Source organism: Girardinichthys multiradiatus, chromosome 12 (assembly GCF_021462225.1).
Source record: "Girardinichthys multiradiatus isolate DD_20200921_A chromosome 12, DD_fGirMul_XY1, whole genome shotgun sequence".
NCBI lineage: Eukaryota > Metazoa > Chordata > Actinopteri > Cyprinodontiformes > Goodeidae > Girardinichthys > Girardinichthys multiradiatus.
In genome coordinates this window covers 20,701,630-20,717,345 of record NC_061805.1, presented here as the reverse complement: position 1 = coordinate 20,717,345, position 15,716 = coordinate 20,701,630, and the positions used below count along the sequence as shown (strand labels likewise).

The following is a 15,716-nucleotide window of genomic DNA, read 5'->3' as shown; positions in this document are numbered from 1 at the left end:
ATATCCCATTACTCACTGCAGGCAAACTGCTATTTCACTTTGACTCGAGAGGCTTCCTGTTAGTGTTTGTAGTCAGCGGCCAGAGTCCCACTCTGTTTTTTTTAGTTAAGAGGATGAGAAACTTCAGGTTATTCTGCACTAACTTGCTTGGCTTGTGTTTTTTATTTTCTGACTCTCAGACTGAGGGATTCGGGGACTCTGGTAAGTTAGGTTTATTGATGTAGTTTTTAAAAAACTCCTTTCTTTACCTTTTAAGAGCTGTATTTTAATGTTTGGCCAGGTTCTCTACCACCAACACCAAACATTAGTCATTTTAGTGACAAACAAAGCCTTGGGGTGAGTTGGCCGAGGAACCAAGGAGCCTCAGAGAGGGATGTTTATGAGATCCAGATCAGCCGTACTGAAAATCACACTATTATTTACAATGTGAGTATGTGGGAAAGGTAGAGTTGCCTCAACTTTGGCTACATCCGTAGTTGTAAATAATACTTTATTAATTTTCATTCAGTTAGACAAAGAAACAACAATCTACTACTACATGTTCCAGTAAAACCCCTTTCTATAAAAACCTTTTCTGTTAGAGAAGCACACTATTGGTTTCACTATAACATTTTAAACAAATCTGCAGAATAGTGGTCCATACGGTAGCAAATTTAACTTTCACGAGCATTTTTGTTTTGTGATGGCAACTTTCATGTTTTTTTAACGTAGCAGATATTTTCCCTGTGTTGTTTTATCTTATCTCCGTGCAGTGGGGTAATTAATCATTTACCAGCTGAAATTAAAAGTTTGTTAAACTTGCAAAGACAAGAACAACCTCTAATATGCCCTAAAACATAATGCTTCCACTTCCATGTTCAACCCTAGATGACCCCCCTGGGACATCTAAAAAAACACAATGACCCCCTGTATAACTTCAGAATGAATCTTTTATTAGAGGTGGCTACTAACTTATTTTACTCCATTACAACAAACTGTGTTACCAGTGGTGTTTTTGCTGATTGTGGTCTCAACTGCTTTCAGATCATGAAGAAGCTTTTCCAATTCTACGGTTGGTTGATCCCTTACCTTTCTCACAATCATCCTCATGACAACAAGTCCTTAAATAAAGCTTCAGACTGAAAGCAATTGATATTGATTTTATATTTACTCCATTACTCAATAATTGCACCAACAGTTGTCACCAAGCCCATCATGGAGCTTCATGCTGATGGTCTTAGAGCTCATCACTGCCTTGTACAAATCTATCATTTTCCCTTTGACATCTCTTTAATCTTGACAATAGTGGTTTCAGCCGATGGAAATGAATGCATTGATTCTGTGGACAGATGTGCTCAATAACCATTACAATCAGGAGTATCTGACATTGATAATTGATTTCTGGCCTCTCCATGACGCAAATGCCCTGCTCTCTTACCACTAACCCACTGCACCACTTGTGCATATGTATTCAACCCCCTTTAGTCTGATACCAATAAATAAAATCCAATACTAAGAGGTTGCCTTCGAAAGTAATCTTATTGTTAAATAGAGTACACCTGTGTCTACTTTAATCTCAGTATGAACTGAAAAACAAGGAAGACAGCAGTCATTTTAGAGATAAAGTTGTTGAGAACTTTAAGGCAGAGTAAAATCATAAAACAGAGTGTGGCAAAACTGTTAATCTACCAAGGCAGACCTGCGCACAAAAGTGACAAACTGGGCAAGGAGAGCATTAACTGGAGGAGCTGCCGACATCCACAAATCAGGTGGAAAAATCTGTTGAAAGGACAAATTTTTGTTGTTCAAATCTGGCCTAATGTAAAAGTAGGAAGGAGAAAGTACATGTTAAAAGAAAGCTATAACCAATTCGGTTTAAAGTTTGCCATGGATTTTGTAGGAGAACGCAAACCTGTGGAAGAAAGTGCTCAAGTCAGTTGAGACATTTTGTGTTCATTAAAAGTAACACTGCACATCATCCTGAACTTACCGTCCCCATGATAAAACATAGTGGTGGCAGTATCATGCTAAGGGGTTGCTTTTAGAATTTTTCAGATGGACTTTTTTTTTTTTTTTTTCAGATGAACTTAAGTCCATTTTAAATAGATACAGCAGCACAAACAGACGAAGAAGCAACAGATAATGAATAATGTTTTCCAGTTACTGATCTTCCATCCTTGGGCAGTAAAGACAGCAAGAAAAAATATACAGTCATACTCAATAAATTATAATATGCACTCTGATGAGGCTTATTTGTCAGATTAAAAGTAGTGGTAAAAGCAGGCTTTAAACATACTTTTTATTAAACTTACATTGCTATATTAAGTGGAGGAGATCAGAGGAGAAAATGAAAGACTGTGAATGATTTTTCATAACAAAATTATTCATAATTTATATTTTCTAAAGTTCTACAAGCTTAATAAGTAATGCTTTTGTAATATTGCGCAGTAGTGATACTGCAATGGTTTCCTGTCCAATAATTAGTGTGTTTACTCACAACTTCCAACAGTTTTAATATAGTTGTGTTTGTCTGTGACCAAGGTGTTAAACAGTAGTTGATAGTGACATGACCAAGCATGAATATTTTACTTGCCCTTTCTTCAGCAGCAACAGGGAACCTGGCCATCAGAGTTAATGGATGCCACTAAATAACAGGCAATCCTGGAAAAGGCTTCAGTTTCAGCAGGGCAATGGCTCTAAACATATGGCCAGAGCAACATTGCACTAGTTTAGATCATGACCCACTCAAAGTCAGAAAATGCTGAACTTCAAAATGTATGCTAACAGACCACCAACGCTGAATGAGCTTAAGCTAATTTATGAGCTATTTTGTGTTGTTTAGCATGTTTAATCCCAATAGAATACAATAACGTCTGTTGTTTTAATGTGACAAAGACTTAAAAGCTTAAGGGGTGTGAATAGTTTTGCTAGACACTGTGTTATCTTGTATGCATTGTGTTTTTTCTCCATTATTGTTGGCAATAATGATCAAATATTATTTTTCCCATTTTGTTGATCCCTCTATGATAAACTACAAGTCATTTTTTTTAACCCAGAGAAATGTGAGCATATCTGCAGGGGACTCAGCTCAGTACACTTGGACATGGCTCTCTGATTTGCCTCTGGAGTGTGTCGATCACTCAGTCAGAATGCGAAGTTTTTGTCACCAAACTGGCCCGAGTCCTTGGAGCAACTGGATAACCAACCATGGTGGGCTGATATGATTAGGATCAAACAAAATAAGAAAAATGTTCGATGTTTTTTTTTCAGCTGCACTAAAATGTTCCATCTGTGTTTTAGGAACCAAAGCAAGGGATAAGTTCAAGATATTTCCTTCTCAATCGGTACTGAAGGAGGGAAGTAATGTCATGTTCTGCTGTGTTGCCCCTGTGGGTGTAAACATCACAAGCATCACCTTTAAGGACATGCCATACCCTCTTTTGAACATTGGAGATGGGGTTAAGGCTATTTTAGTATCCAATCTGGCAATCCCAACCAACCTCATCAAAATACTGTCAGTCACCTGCACTGATTCAGCAGGAAAGACCAGCTCTGTGGGAAAATCTGTCAGCTGTAAGTTCATAACATGAATCCATCTACACATTGTCTATACCCACTTAATCCAGGGTCACATGGACCTGGTGGTCCAGGGGATGAGAGGCACATTACACCCTGGATAGGTGCCCAGTTTGTCGGAGCACAACACAAACACACATAATAAACAACAATGCATGCTCACACTCAGACATAAGGTCAATTAAGAGTCACCAATTAACCTAACAGGTGTTTTTGGACTGTGGTAGAAAGCCCAAGTACCCACAGAGAACCCAGAGAACCTTTCTTCATGGATTTAAACTCGGGAAATTCTTGTTGCAAGGCAACCTATTATATTATTTAATTTTATTATATTATTTTTTAAGATATCTGAAAGTATTTTTAACATGAGCTTTAACATCTTAGTTTTTGTTTCTTGCAGTTCCTCCCCAAAGGCCCAGAAACTTGAGCTGTACAACCTCAGACATGATAAACATCAGGTGTAGCTGGGACCCAGGCAGGAAACGAGACCAGTATGACCGCAACAATCAGACACAAACTCTCCACATTGAGTAAGCACACCCAACAGCCATTAATTCCATAAATAAATGTGGTGCAGTATGAAAATGCAGGTGTTTTTTATGCTGTGTTCAGGCTATACAGACAAAATGGTTCTTTGGAGATCTTTATTCATTTTAATACAAATGTTTTCTGCTCTGGCATTTCTAGTTTTTGGAACGAACTGCTTCCAAAGTTTTAGGGATAAAGTGTGGAATTGAACCCAAAGCGTCTTTGTTTTATGCTTCCAAATGGGTTTTGTTGCAATTTTTGAAAGTTGTCTTCATCAATAGTTCTTCAGACTTTCTGAAGATTTGTGACAGTTTTTCTTTGGACTATATATATGCTGTTAAAATCATTTTCTTGACAGGCCTTGTAGCTGACCATGAAAGAAAATTCTGTAGTTGGTGCTAAATACATAAGAAAACAGGGCAATGTGGACAAAAAAGTGTCAGGCTTAAGTGATTAAACAAAAATAGTATTTTTGTTTCTTTGAAGTCTTCTATTTCAATGTACATTTTCAGTTTTTTTTAGTTCTGTGGTTTATGTCTTTGTTTTTGTCTGGCGACCTTGAGTGTCCTGAAAGGCACCTGCAAACTTATTATTATTATTATTATTAGAATTATTAGTGGTAGTAATAATAAAAATGCTGGTAAATGAGTGAAAAAGCCCAAAAAAGAAGTTTATGAGACTTTTAAAAGATTAAAGATAAGTCTGGCTTTTTCCAAAGAAAATGAGAAATCCAAGCAATGACTCAAGGCTTGTGCACAGTACATCCCAAAGACCAAGTGCAGGATACAAATTTCACATTTTATTTATATTCATACTTTCTGAAATGCAAAACCAGGACTTCAGAAACGGTGCCATAAAGCTACAAACATGATTATTCATATTGTGCTTCACAAACGGCTGTTTAGAATATTTTTTTTTCTGTGCTTGTATGTTATTTCAATAAACAGAAACACAGACCAGGCTCCCATCCCTTGTCAGTCCTCATCTTGTATTTTCCCAGCTGTGCCACAGCGGCAGGAATACAACATCCGAGTGGAAGTGAAGGACCAGCTGGGAGAGGAAATGGCAACCTACAGCTTCAACATCTCTGACAGAGGTTGTGCATCATTAAATATGTGAACCAAACAGGAAACAAACAGCACTATGGTGGTCTTATTCTACAGAAATCTCTTTATGTATTGACATCCTTGGTAGAGATTAAATAAATTCATATTTTATCACAGTAGCATCATTTCACACTGACACATTCAGAAACATCTAACCTTTAATCTGAGGACATTTATTCAGACAGGAAGTAACTCCAATGTTAGGAAATAATGGGCTGGCGCCAATGCCACACTTACATACCCCTAACAGTTCCTGTAAAATTAATGTAATTTTATGACTTTGCTCTCAGATTCAAGTACCTTTTAATTAGTGATCTATGACTTCCTGTTTCCCTGGGCTGTATGATGACAAGACACAGGGGGCTATTACTCCAAACCACTCTTAAAAATGCAAAATGCAAGAGAACATACAGTTGAAATAGGGCTAAGATGTGGTGATCTTCATAAGTCATTTACTGGCTTCAAGGTAATGCTCAACTGTAACGAACAAGGCAAGGAGGGCGAGAACCCGAGTCCACGTCTCCACAATGCACACAGGTTACAAAACAGGTTAGAAAAATATTTTCAGGTTATTTACACATCTTTGCTAATAAATAAACAGCAAAAACATAAACATGTTTACATGAATTGGTGGAGTTGTTGTTTTGATTGTTGCTGCAGCTGAAGATGGGCTTATAAAATATGTGCAGTGTCCCCTGTGTTGGAGTGGGACAGGGTGATCCCTGAGGTGACAGAAGTCAGCCTGTCCTGGACTGTACTGGGGAACCTGACTCAGAACAACTTCCTTTGCCAGGTTTCTGTAGATACAGAAACCATCAGTAAGGTAATTTCCACTTGTCTAACCTCTGTATAGCTGGAGATTTTAATGCAGATTTTGTTTTAACTGTGAGTATTTGCAACAGCAGACTTTAAGGAGTGAGAATGGACTCTGCAAAGTCCGCCTGGAAGGCCTGCATCCAAACATGGGTTACTCTGCAAAGGCACGGTGTTCTGTCAATGGGAGACTCTGGGGAAAATGGACTTGGCCAGTATTATTCACAACCTGTAAGCTTTAAATCAAAGTTTCTTACTCATCTAGTCAAGTCAAAACCTAAGGAATTCTGATTCACCTACAAGTAGCCAATTAATCAATTAGCAAATATTATTTTACTATATTTTTTCCTTGATATACTTGCTGTTTAGGGGAAATAAAGAGTTGAGCTTAAGCAACTCTTTATTTATTTATTTTAGACTTAAGTCTATGGAAAGTGTACACTTTTTCTAACAAATAATACCCTGTCTTGAACAGGCCCACTGGTAACCTTGGACCTATGGAGGAGAATTGATTACAGATCTGATTCAGACATTCGTCGCGTTACTCTCCTATGGAAACCTGTACGTTATTTTTGTTAATTTACCACAAATAATTGTAACCCAATAATTACACCCAAACTTCATCTTCTGAACAGTTTTAAACCTCAGGGATGCAATATTTCCCCAGCATGTTTTCGGTAGAGCCACCACAGTGAAGATTCAAGCTTACACAGTCAAGTGGTCACAGGAAGGTCAAACCCTGACAGAGCCGATGGATAGCAGACAGAGCCAGGCGGACATCTCAATCGGTCCCAAAAAGTGCAACTTTACCGTTCAAGCTGTTCTCAACAATGGATCCTCCATCCCTGCCCACATCACCATCCTACCGAAAGACAACTCAGGTGAGGTTCTCATACATTTTTGAGGATTTTTCTCTGTGAAACGATGGCTAAATTTGATTTTTAAATAAATGATCCACCATGTTTTTGTTCATGTTAACCTGTTGTAGCTTCAAGATTGTATGAAGGATTAAATTGTAAAATAAATTTTTTTTATGAATGCACTCTATTTTGGGTTGTTAAAAAGCAACCCTTGTGTTGATATTTTTGTTCACAGCATGATGCACTGAAATAAGCTGCTTAGATGTTTAGAAAGTAAATGACTTACTTCTATGTCTGTTCAGAAATCCCTCTGTTAAAGAAAAGCCTGAACAAAACCTCAGCTGGAGGTTTTAGTCTGTGGTGGGATGAGCGGACCTCAGTCACCTGTGGTTACACTGTTGAGTGGTGCATCCTGGGAGGCTCTGCGTCCTGCACTCTGCAGTGGATTAAAGTGCCAAAAGGAAATAATACTTTGTTCCTACCTCCAGGCAAGTCTTTCTGTTTATTAGTATTTTTTTTCCCCTTAACTTGGATGTTTATTGTAATTTCTACACTGTTAAAATTAACAGCCCCCTTAAATGCATTATATGTGCATTAAATGCACTTATCTCCTTAATTCCACTTGTTACAATGAGTTTTTTTACACAAAATGTAATAAGTTTTACAATGTCAAACTTATAGTTGTAAATCGCCCCGACTGTTGTTAGCTTGCCAGAGTTGAGACCATATAGATCTAAACTTGATTTTACTCATAGTTTTAAGGCAGCTTCTGAACTTTTGTTCCTAAGTTGAGACGCAAATTTTATTACAGTGACTGCGCTTGTTTGATTTTTTGCAGGACATTTCAAATCAGGTTGCAGGTATTCATTCAATATTTATGGATGCACAGAACATGGAGACAAACTACTGGAGATACAGACTGGATACACCCAGGAGCTCAGTGAGTCTTTTCAATGGAAAATGAGATGTTTGCTTTTCTTAAGTTTTTAAGTTTTTATTTTTGCCTGTCTGATGACAAGTCTTATTTTTAGAAGAACGCGGACTTAACAAAAATAAATAATACGCTACAAAATTGTAATAAAATGTACTTTCTGAATCAAAAATATGACAGGATTATTTTACCGTAATTATTCATTAAAACATAATTAGCCTGAAAAAGCAGCTGGCACCCAAAGGAAGGTCGGCTCTTAAATAAGAGAGACTGGGTAAAAGTGTTTCTCTGCACTGATGCAATTTTTCCACATTTAGTTGCAGTAATATACATACATTTTGGGTAAAATCCATCCATATTTATGTTTTATTTTTTATAAATGTTACAGCCAAAACAAATTGCTTCAGATTCTTAGAGACCAGTGCTTTTTGCGACACTCAGATTATATGAAATATACACAATCTCCTGAAAGCTGCCAGATACTTCTCTTCTCTTCAGATTGTTTCCTTGTTTGCAAAATATTTCTCCAAATTAGATTCTGTGTTCAAAATCCAGATTACAAGCTTAAAGACTGCGGAATGCTCTAATAGATGGGGCTTAACCTGCAGAGGTTTTTAAACACAATTCACTTAAAGTAACTATTCAGAAAAGATCCACCTTCATTGTACATTGTGGTTAAGGCGCGATGAGGAATATTCTTCCTGCTCTGCTGTCGCACTGAGGGTGGAGTGAAGACCCGCAACATCCAGCTCCCCATTACAGAAACAGAAGACTTTTTGTGCCCCAATCAAATCAAATAAAAAACTAGGACGTAATTACTATCAACAGAACACATGTATTTCTTTTTTATTCAAACCATATATCACAAATTACAGGAGTTGGACAATGAAACTGAAACACGTGTCATTTTAGTGTGGGAGGTTTCATGGCTAAATTGGACCAGCCTGGTAGCCAGTCTTCATTGATTGCACATTACACCAGTAAGAGCAGAGTGTGAAGGTTCAATTAGCAGGGTAAGAGCACAGTTTTGCTCAAAATATTGAAATGCACACAACATTATGGGTGACATATCAGAGTTCAAAAGAGGACAAATTGTTGGTGCACATCTTGCTGGTGCATCTGTGACCAAGACAGCAAGTCTTTGTGATGTATCAAGAACCACGGTATCCAGGGTAATGTCAGCATACCACCAAGAAGGATGAACCACATCCAACAGGATTAACTGTGGACGCAAGAGGAAGCGTTCTGAAAGGGATGATCAGGTGCTAACCCGGATTGTATCCAAAAAACATAAAACCACGGCTGCCCAAATCACGGCAGAATTAAATGTGCACCTCAACACTCCTGTTTCCACCAGAACTGTCCGTCGGGAGCTCCATAGGGTCAATATACACGGCCGGGCTGCTATAGCCAAACGTTTGGTCACTCATGCCAATGCCAAACGTCGGTTTCAATGGTGCAAGGAGCACAAATCTTGGGCTGTGGACAATGTGAAACATGTATTGTTCTCTGATGAGTCCACCTTTACTGTTTTCCCCACATCCGGGAGAGTTACGGTGTGGAGAAGCCCCAAAGAAGCGTACCACCCAGACTCTTGCATGCCCAGAGTGAAGCATGGGGGTGGATCAGTGATGGTTTGGGCTGCCATATCATGGCATTCCCTTGGCCCAATATTTGTGCTAGATGGGCGCGTCACTGCCAAGGACTACCGAACCATTCTTGAGGACCATGTGTATCCAATGGTTCAAACATTGTATCCTGAAGGCGGTGCCGTGTATCAGGATGACAATGCACCAATACACACAACAAGACTGGTGAAAGATTGGTTTGATGAACATGAAAGTGAAGTTGAACATCTCCCATGGCCTGCACAGTCACCAGATCTAAATATTATTGAGCCACTTTGGGGTGTTTTGGAGGAGCGAGTCAGGAAATGTTTTCCTCCACCAGTATCATGTAGTGACCTGGCCACTATCCTGCAAGAAGAATGACTTAAAATCCCTCTGACCACTGTGCAGGACTTGTATATGTCATTCCCAAGACGAATTAACGCTGTATTGGCCGCAAAAGGAGGCCCTACACCATACTAATAAATTATTGTGGTCTAAAACCAGGTGTTTCAGTTTCATTGTCCAACCCCTGTAGTGCAGTACATTATTCATTTAGACTTCATGTAATTGTTGTTAAAATCCAATATATATACATTTTTTACTTTAATCAATGCTGGGAGCAAGGGAGCAATCATTTCATCATATTTTACAATCCGCAGCAGTGCATTAAAACCTCTACATCACCTACCAATTTACAAACGCCATGTAAAACATCCAGATGTTGCTAATAAATCCTCAGGTCAGGACCTGGTGCTGTCAGTGAGGACATGTTTTTGTCTGTCTTTGTATTTCTCTGCATCTGCTGTAGTTGGGGCTGACACAAAAAAGGTGCAAACTGTTTACATCTGCTTAACTTGATGGAAGTGCATTCATTGCTTACAGTATATTAAATGCAATCGATTTCATGAAATGCTGCAGAAGGTGCATTCAAAACATGGAGCAAATAGTAAAGTTTTTCAAATTTACCCCAGAAACCTTTATTATGTTCCGTTAGCATTTTAGCACCTTTTTGGTTTTATCTTTATTTTTGAGGTGTGTGTCAGGTCTGTTGGATCTTCTGTGCAGCACCATATCTCTATGACCAAAAGTAGAGATCTATGAAGACAAAACAAAATGTTCCTATAAATGCTGACATTTTTACTTCATAAAGCAAACAATGAAAACTTATTTCTATTCATGTGAACTTTGGGGACAAAAATGAGTCTCAGTTCAGCAAAACCATCAGAAAGTTTAGCGTCTTCTTTGAAAGTTGCATCACTGCTTCCTGTTTATTACTGTGATTCTTATCAATTCTGCTTATCTTCATCAAACCATCTCCATTTCGGCAGGGTCTGTGAAGTACCCAAGTCTAATCAAACTTGTTAAAAGTACACATGCATCTGTAACCCTGGAGTGGCACTACGATGAAGAGGATGCAGCTCAGCCTGCATTCATCACTGGTTACCTGGTAACAGTGCAGAAAGTGCAATCGGATACAGCTCCAGGTGAAACTGCAACTAAGTTCTGAGGAAAACTTTTAGAAAGTTTGACGCTCATCTTGAGTTAGACGTGGACTGTGCTAAACATTAATGCGTCTAATTCAGTTTGATCATTTGCAATAATCTCAGATAAACAAAATTTTGTGTCTACCTAGTTTTATTCAATGTGTCCGTGGGCGACCCCCGGCAAAAGTCTCTAACCATCGAGGGTCTGCAGCAGCACCAGGAATACGTCTGCTCTGTGAGTGCTCTGACTAAAGTCGGGCCCGGATTACCTGCCAGTATTACCATCAGGACCAAAACAAACTGTGAGTATGAATGAAAACACATCACTTAAGCTTGAATTTCTCAACTTTGTTTAGTGTAAAAGCAAATCTTTATTTGATTCCCCTGCAGATTTTTCCCACTTGACAAAGATCCTGACTCCCATTCTACTACTTCTTGGCTGCACCGCTCTGCTGTGGCCACAAAGAATACTGTGGGTGTTGGGATTTTTTAGATATACTTCAGAATTGTTATGTTTTAATTATTCAGAAAACATGGATATTGTTTGTTTCCCTGCAGGCTGAAGAATGTGTTGAAGAAGATATTTGCCTATCCTGCTGGTATGAACATCAAAACTCCTGAGTTTGAAAGCTTCTTGAATGAGGTATGGATAACAAATAGATCAAATTTATTTAGCTCAAACATATGTGTCTTACATCTTCTCAAGATGAAAGATGATTATCTATTTTGGATGTTTAAATAAATATAATAAAATATACAAAGTTATGAAAGGTCAAGAACATCTTTCAAGAAGCTGTTTCAAAAATGTAACCATAGGATCCCCAGTTCTGGTCAGACATTTACCTGCACTTGTTATGATCTAAAATGAGGTTTGGGGTTATAATTCTAAAATTAGGTTGTATTGAGTATACAAGAAACTACATGATTTTTTTTAAAACAAGAACAAGTCAAACAAGTTTGAATTTATTCAGGATTTTCAATTAGGTCCGAAATCCTCCAGAGAGTTGCAGGTCAATTACACACTTTTCAGATCCATAAGCAATTTTTTGATACAATTCTGGCTGGATATGCGACCACACTTCTTGGCAGAATAAGGTTGTGGTCATTGACAGAATGGTTTCTTGCAACAACTCCAAATTTTAAGCATAGTCCACAAATTCTCCGTATAGTTGAGGTCCTGGCTTTTGAAATGTTCACTTTTAGCCACCTTCATACATTCCACGATCAGACCAGTTGTGTTTTTGATAAATGTCCTGTTGGAAGACCCAGTTGACTAAACATCCAACCATCTTTCTGTTAATTTGAGAAGGTAAAATATAAATATTTACATTCCATTCACCAAAATAGCCACACAGCACGGTGTTACAACCTCTGTACTTGACAGCTTTTTTATTATGTTTCAATTCAATTTAGTTTAATTCAGTTTTATTTATATAGCGCCAATTCACAACAAATGTCGTCTCAAGGCACTTTAAAAATTTGTTTCAATTGAATCATACAGATTGATCCTAATTATCAAACGGTGCAGTCGGAGTCAGTGTATTATTCAAATTGGTTAAAAAGTTTTCTAAGGAAACTCAGCAGATTGCATCCAGTCAGTGACTGCAGCATTCACTCCTCCTGGATGAGCATGTAGAGACAGTGGACAGTCGCTTGCATTGACTTTGCAGCAATCCCTCATACTGAGCATGAATGTAGCGACACTTTCTTGTTTGAAACTGTTATTGTTTTTGTGGCCAAAGCTCAACCTTGGTCTGATTTGTTTTTTGTTTTTTTGCTTAATTATGTGCATTAAAACATTGCTTATGAACGAATTAATTGTGTCCTAATGGTGCGTTGACACCGAACGCGGTTTCTGCGAAAGGTGCGGCCACCTACATGTTATCCCTATGTAGAGGCGCGTTCAGGAGCGGAGCGGCGCGGTGCGCAGGACACATACGGAGGGCGCGGTGCGGAAAGCGCGCCAATAGAAGCGAAGCGGGAGCGGAGCGAGAGCGATGGACGAGTTGAAAAATAGGAACTTTTTCCTAAATTCGCGTCGCGTCAACCAATCAGGGACTGGATGTGGCTGTGACGTAGGGTGAAGGACCGTAGCGGAGAAGAAGCAGTTGTCAGTGAAGATGGAGGACCAGATCATAGTGGCGGTGTGTGGCAAGCCAGAATTGTATAATTCAACTAATTACTTTTACCTAGACGACATCTCCTAAATATAAGATATTTAGGAGATGTGGACATTAAAAATCGGCAGTTTTTTTTTACTGAGCTGAGATTTATTTACTGACCGAAGACAGATGGACAGGCGTTCAGCAGCGGGGATACAGCGCCGGTAAACCGCGGTGAAGTTAATTTGAAGTTGGATGTTCGAGCTCCGCGGAGTTAGCGGCATCTAGCTCACGGTTGATCCGATTCGGGCACTCAGATTTTCCACGATTGTTTGGTTCGGAAACTTATTGACGGTCCTTGGTGAACCACAGCACGTCAGAAGAGGGAGCAACAGAGAGCAGCTAGCCGAAATCTGGGTGCCTGACTCGGATCGGCCGTGGGCTGGATGCCGCTGGCTCCGCGGAGCTTGAGTGTCCGGTGTCCAGCTTCGGGCTGGCTTCACTGCGGTCGCCGGTAGTTGGCGTCCCGGAGGCCGATTCGTCTCCCAACGCAGGGCAGCAGATCTTCGAACTGGGTCCTGGATAGACGGAAGTACCGCTGAAATCGACCGTCATCCAGACGCAGCTCCTGGAGTAAGTGGTGGTAATCTTCGAACTGTTCCCGTCCCTGAAGAATACGGTAAACCCAGGGACGTTGACGTCGGCGGCGTTTTTCGACTCTCCACAGGTAAAACATCGTGATTATCCGTGAAATCCATGTCCGCCATGTTCAGTTGAAACCAGCAAGCAGCAGATGGAAACTCCTCCTATTTGATGACACGGCGAAGCGTTGCCGCTTGTTGCCAAATGCCAACGTGGAGTTCGCGCGGAATGTCAAGCGGGCAAAAGCACAAAAATGAGGCGAAAAATTCGCAGAATCCTCGTTTGGTGTGAACGCACCATAACAGGAAAAAAGATGCTATCTTTTTTCCTATGACGTCTAAGTGGAAAACTCAAAAACCTAACTAAATATCACAAGATCTTTATCCATTCATGATGTAATTGAATAGCTTTTATGTTATGAAAATAAAAAATGTTTCTAGTTTTTTAGCGGTAACCCAGTTTGAGAATGTTTGTTTGACCTTTTGAATGACTCAGTTTATCCTTGCTTTGAATAACGAAGCGATCTTTTCTTCTTTCATACCCAATTCTGGCACACACGCTGGTTAAAAATGATTCCAGGTTACTCATGCAGGCCTATGTTTTGTGTTTCATTGCTTGTTTGTTTTATTAAAGTTGACAGAAAAAACAAACAAAAAATGTAGATTTGTTAGTTTTAGGTTTAGTTAGGTTTAGAAATGTTTTTGACTTCTGTGTATTTTGCATATATCTAAACTTGTTAATTTAACTGACTTATTTTACTCCTCTTTGCTCAGATTGATCAGAAGCTACAGTCTCATAAAGTGGAAGAGTGCATAGGCTGTGACATTGAAGTCATGCACATCAAACCTTTGTGGCATGAAAGCACAATTCTAAGGACCCCTGAGCATACAAACACAATGTGCTCTCCTGCTTTCCAGCCATCTCTTCCTCCTTCCTGCGTCCCACTCCAAACAGGCTACTGCCCTCAGTCTACTGTCCTGCTCTGTGAAAGACCAATCCATCAGCAAATAATGTGCATTGCAAACAAAAGCTATCTGAGCATGATCGCTGAGCCACAAGAAGTCGAGTTTACTGAAATCAGATCCAGCTTTGAGAAATTGTGAAATTGTGAAATTATGAAGTACGGCAGATGTAAGGTGAAGATTAGCTGAAACAGCCTCAAAAACTGGATGAGCTGTTATGAACAAAATTACAAATGGTTCTTAAAAATTCTTACAAATAAAAATAAAAAATGTATTTCATGTTAACCCCTTACTATGTTACACCTACAGTACATAACATCCAGTGCATGCGGCTGCCTTGAGCAGTCACCTAATTGGTCAATACAGCATAAATACAGATGTTCTGTGAAGGCCTCAGAGGATAGAGAACGTTAATGAACAAACAGCCTCATGAAGGTTGAAGGTGAAGATCATAATACAATATATAGGTCAGGGATAAAGTTGTGAAGATGTTTAAGTAAGACTGGGTTATAAAACAAAATCCCAAACTTTGGACATCTCAGAGAGCACTGTTCAATCAATCATGTCAACATGGAGTATGGCACAACCTAGCAAGACACTGTAGTCCATATAAAATAAAAGATTGGGCAAAAAGAGTATTAACCAAAGAAGAAGAAGAGGCTAGGAGACTGTGTATGGTTAAAAACAAAACACTGTGTAGGAAGAAAACTAAGACTGTGCACCATCCTAAACACAACATCCCCATTCCAAAACACGGTGATGTCAACATTGTGTTGCAGGGGTGCTTTTCTTCTGCAGGGTCAGCTGGAGGTTAAAAACAGGACAGCCCAGGAAGAAAACCCATTGAAGGCTGCAAAAAGACTTAAACTTGAGTCACTCTCCTCCTCCTCAACATACAGGTCCTTCTCAAAATATTAGCATATTGAGATAAAGTTCATTATTTTCCATAATGTAATGATGAAAATTTAACATTCATATATTTTAGATTCATTGCACACTAACTGAAATATTTCAGGTCTTTTATTGTCTTAATACGGAGGATTTTGGCATACAGCTCATGAAAACCCAAAATTCCTATCTCACAAAATTAGCATATCATTAAAAGGGTCTCTAAACGAGCTAT

General features: G+C 39.1%; 1 protein-coding gene across 5 annotated transcripts; it reads left to right on the top strand.

The window, feature by feature from the left end:
• Nucleotides 1–58: 58 nt before the first annotated feature.
• On the top strand, nucleotides 59–14,867 carry osmr (oncostatin M receptor). Of its 5 annotated transcripts, XM_047380450.1 has the most exons (18): nucleotides 59–201; nucleotides 281–426; nucleotides 3,036–3,189; nucleotides 3,280–3,552; nucleotides 3,956–4,085; nucleotides 5,031–5,179; nucleotides 5,879–6,012; nucleotides 6,092–6,233; nucleotides 6,478–6,563; nucleotides 6,670–6,883; nucleotides 7,165–7,350; nucleotides 7,701–7,710; nucleotides 7,744–7,802; nucleotides 10,732–10,887; nucleotides 11,037–11,189; nucleotides 11,278–11,359; nucleotides 11,446–11,530; nucleotides 14,405–14,867. In XM_047380450.1, exons 1-18 carry the CDS (start codon nucleotides 114–116, stop codon nucleotides 14,732–14,734), a joined length of 2,577 nt encoding a protein of 858 aa, XP_047236406.1. In that variant the 5' UTR covers nucleotides 59–113; the 3' UTR covers nucleotides 14,735–14,867. The 5 variants fall into 5 exon arrangements, with proteins under 5 accessions (XP_047236406.1, XP_047236404.1, XP_047236405.1 ...); XM_047380448.1 differs by having other exon boundaries at nucleotides 6,095–6,233; nucleotides 7,701–7,802; XM_047380449.1 differs by having other exon boundaries at nucleotides 7,701–7,802; nucleotides 11,278–11,341.
• Nucleotides 14,868–15,716: the final 849 nt, after the last annotated feature.

Excerpts from the sequence above, each read along its gene's own strand:
- osmr (XM_047380447.1), top strand. The coding sequence starts at position 114 with ATGAGAAACTTCAGGTTATTCTGCACTAACTTGCTTGGCTTGTGTTTT. Across the intron at positions 6,013-6,091 it reads ATACAGAAACCATCAGTAAG|CAGACTTTAAGGAGTGAGAA; the intron begins GTAATTTCCACT and ends TATTTGCAACAG. Across the intron at positions 6,884-7,164 it reads CCTACCGAAAGACAACTCAG|AAATCCCTCTGTTAAAGAAA; the intron begins GTGAGGTTCTCA and ends ATGTCTGTTCAG.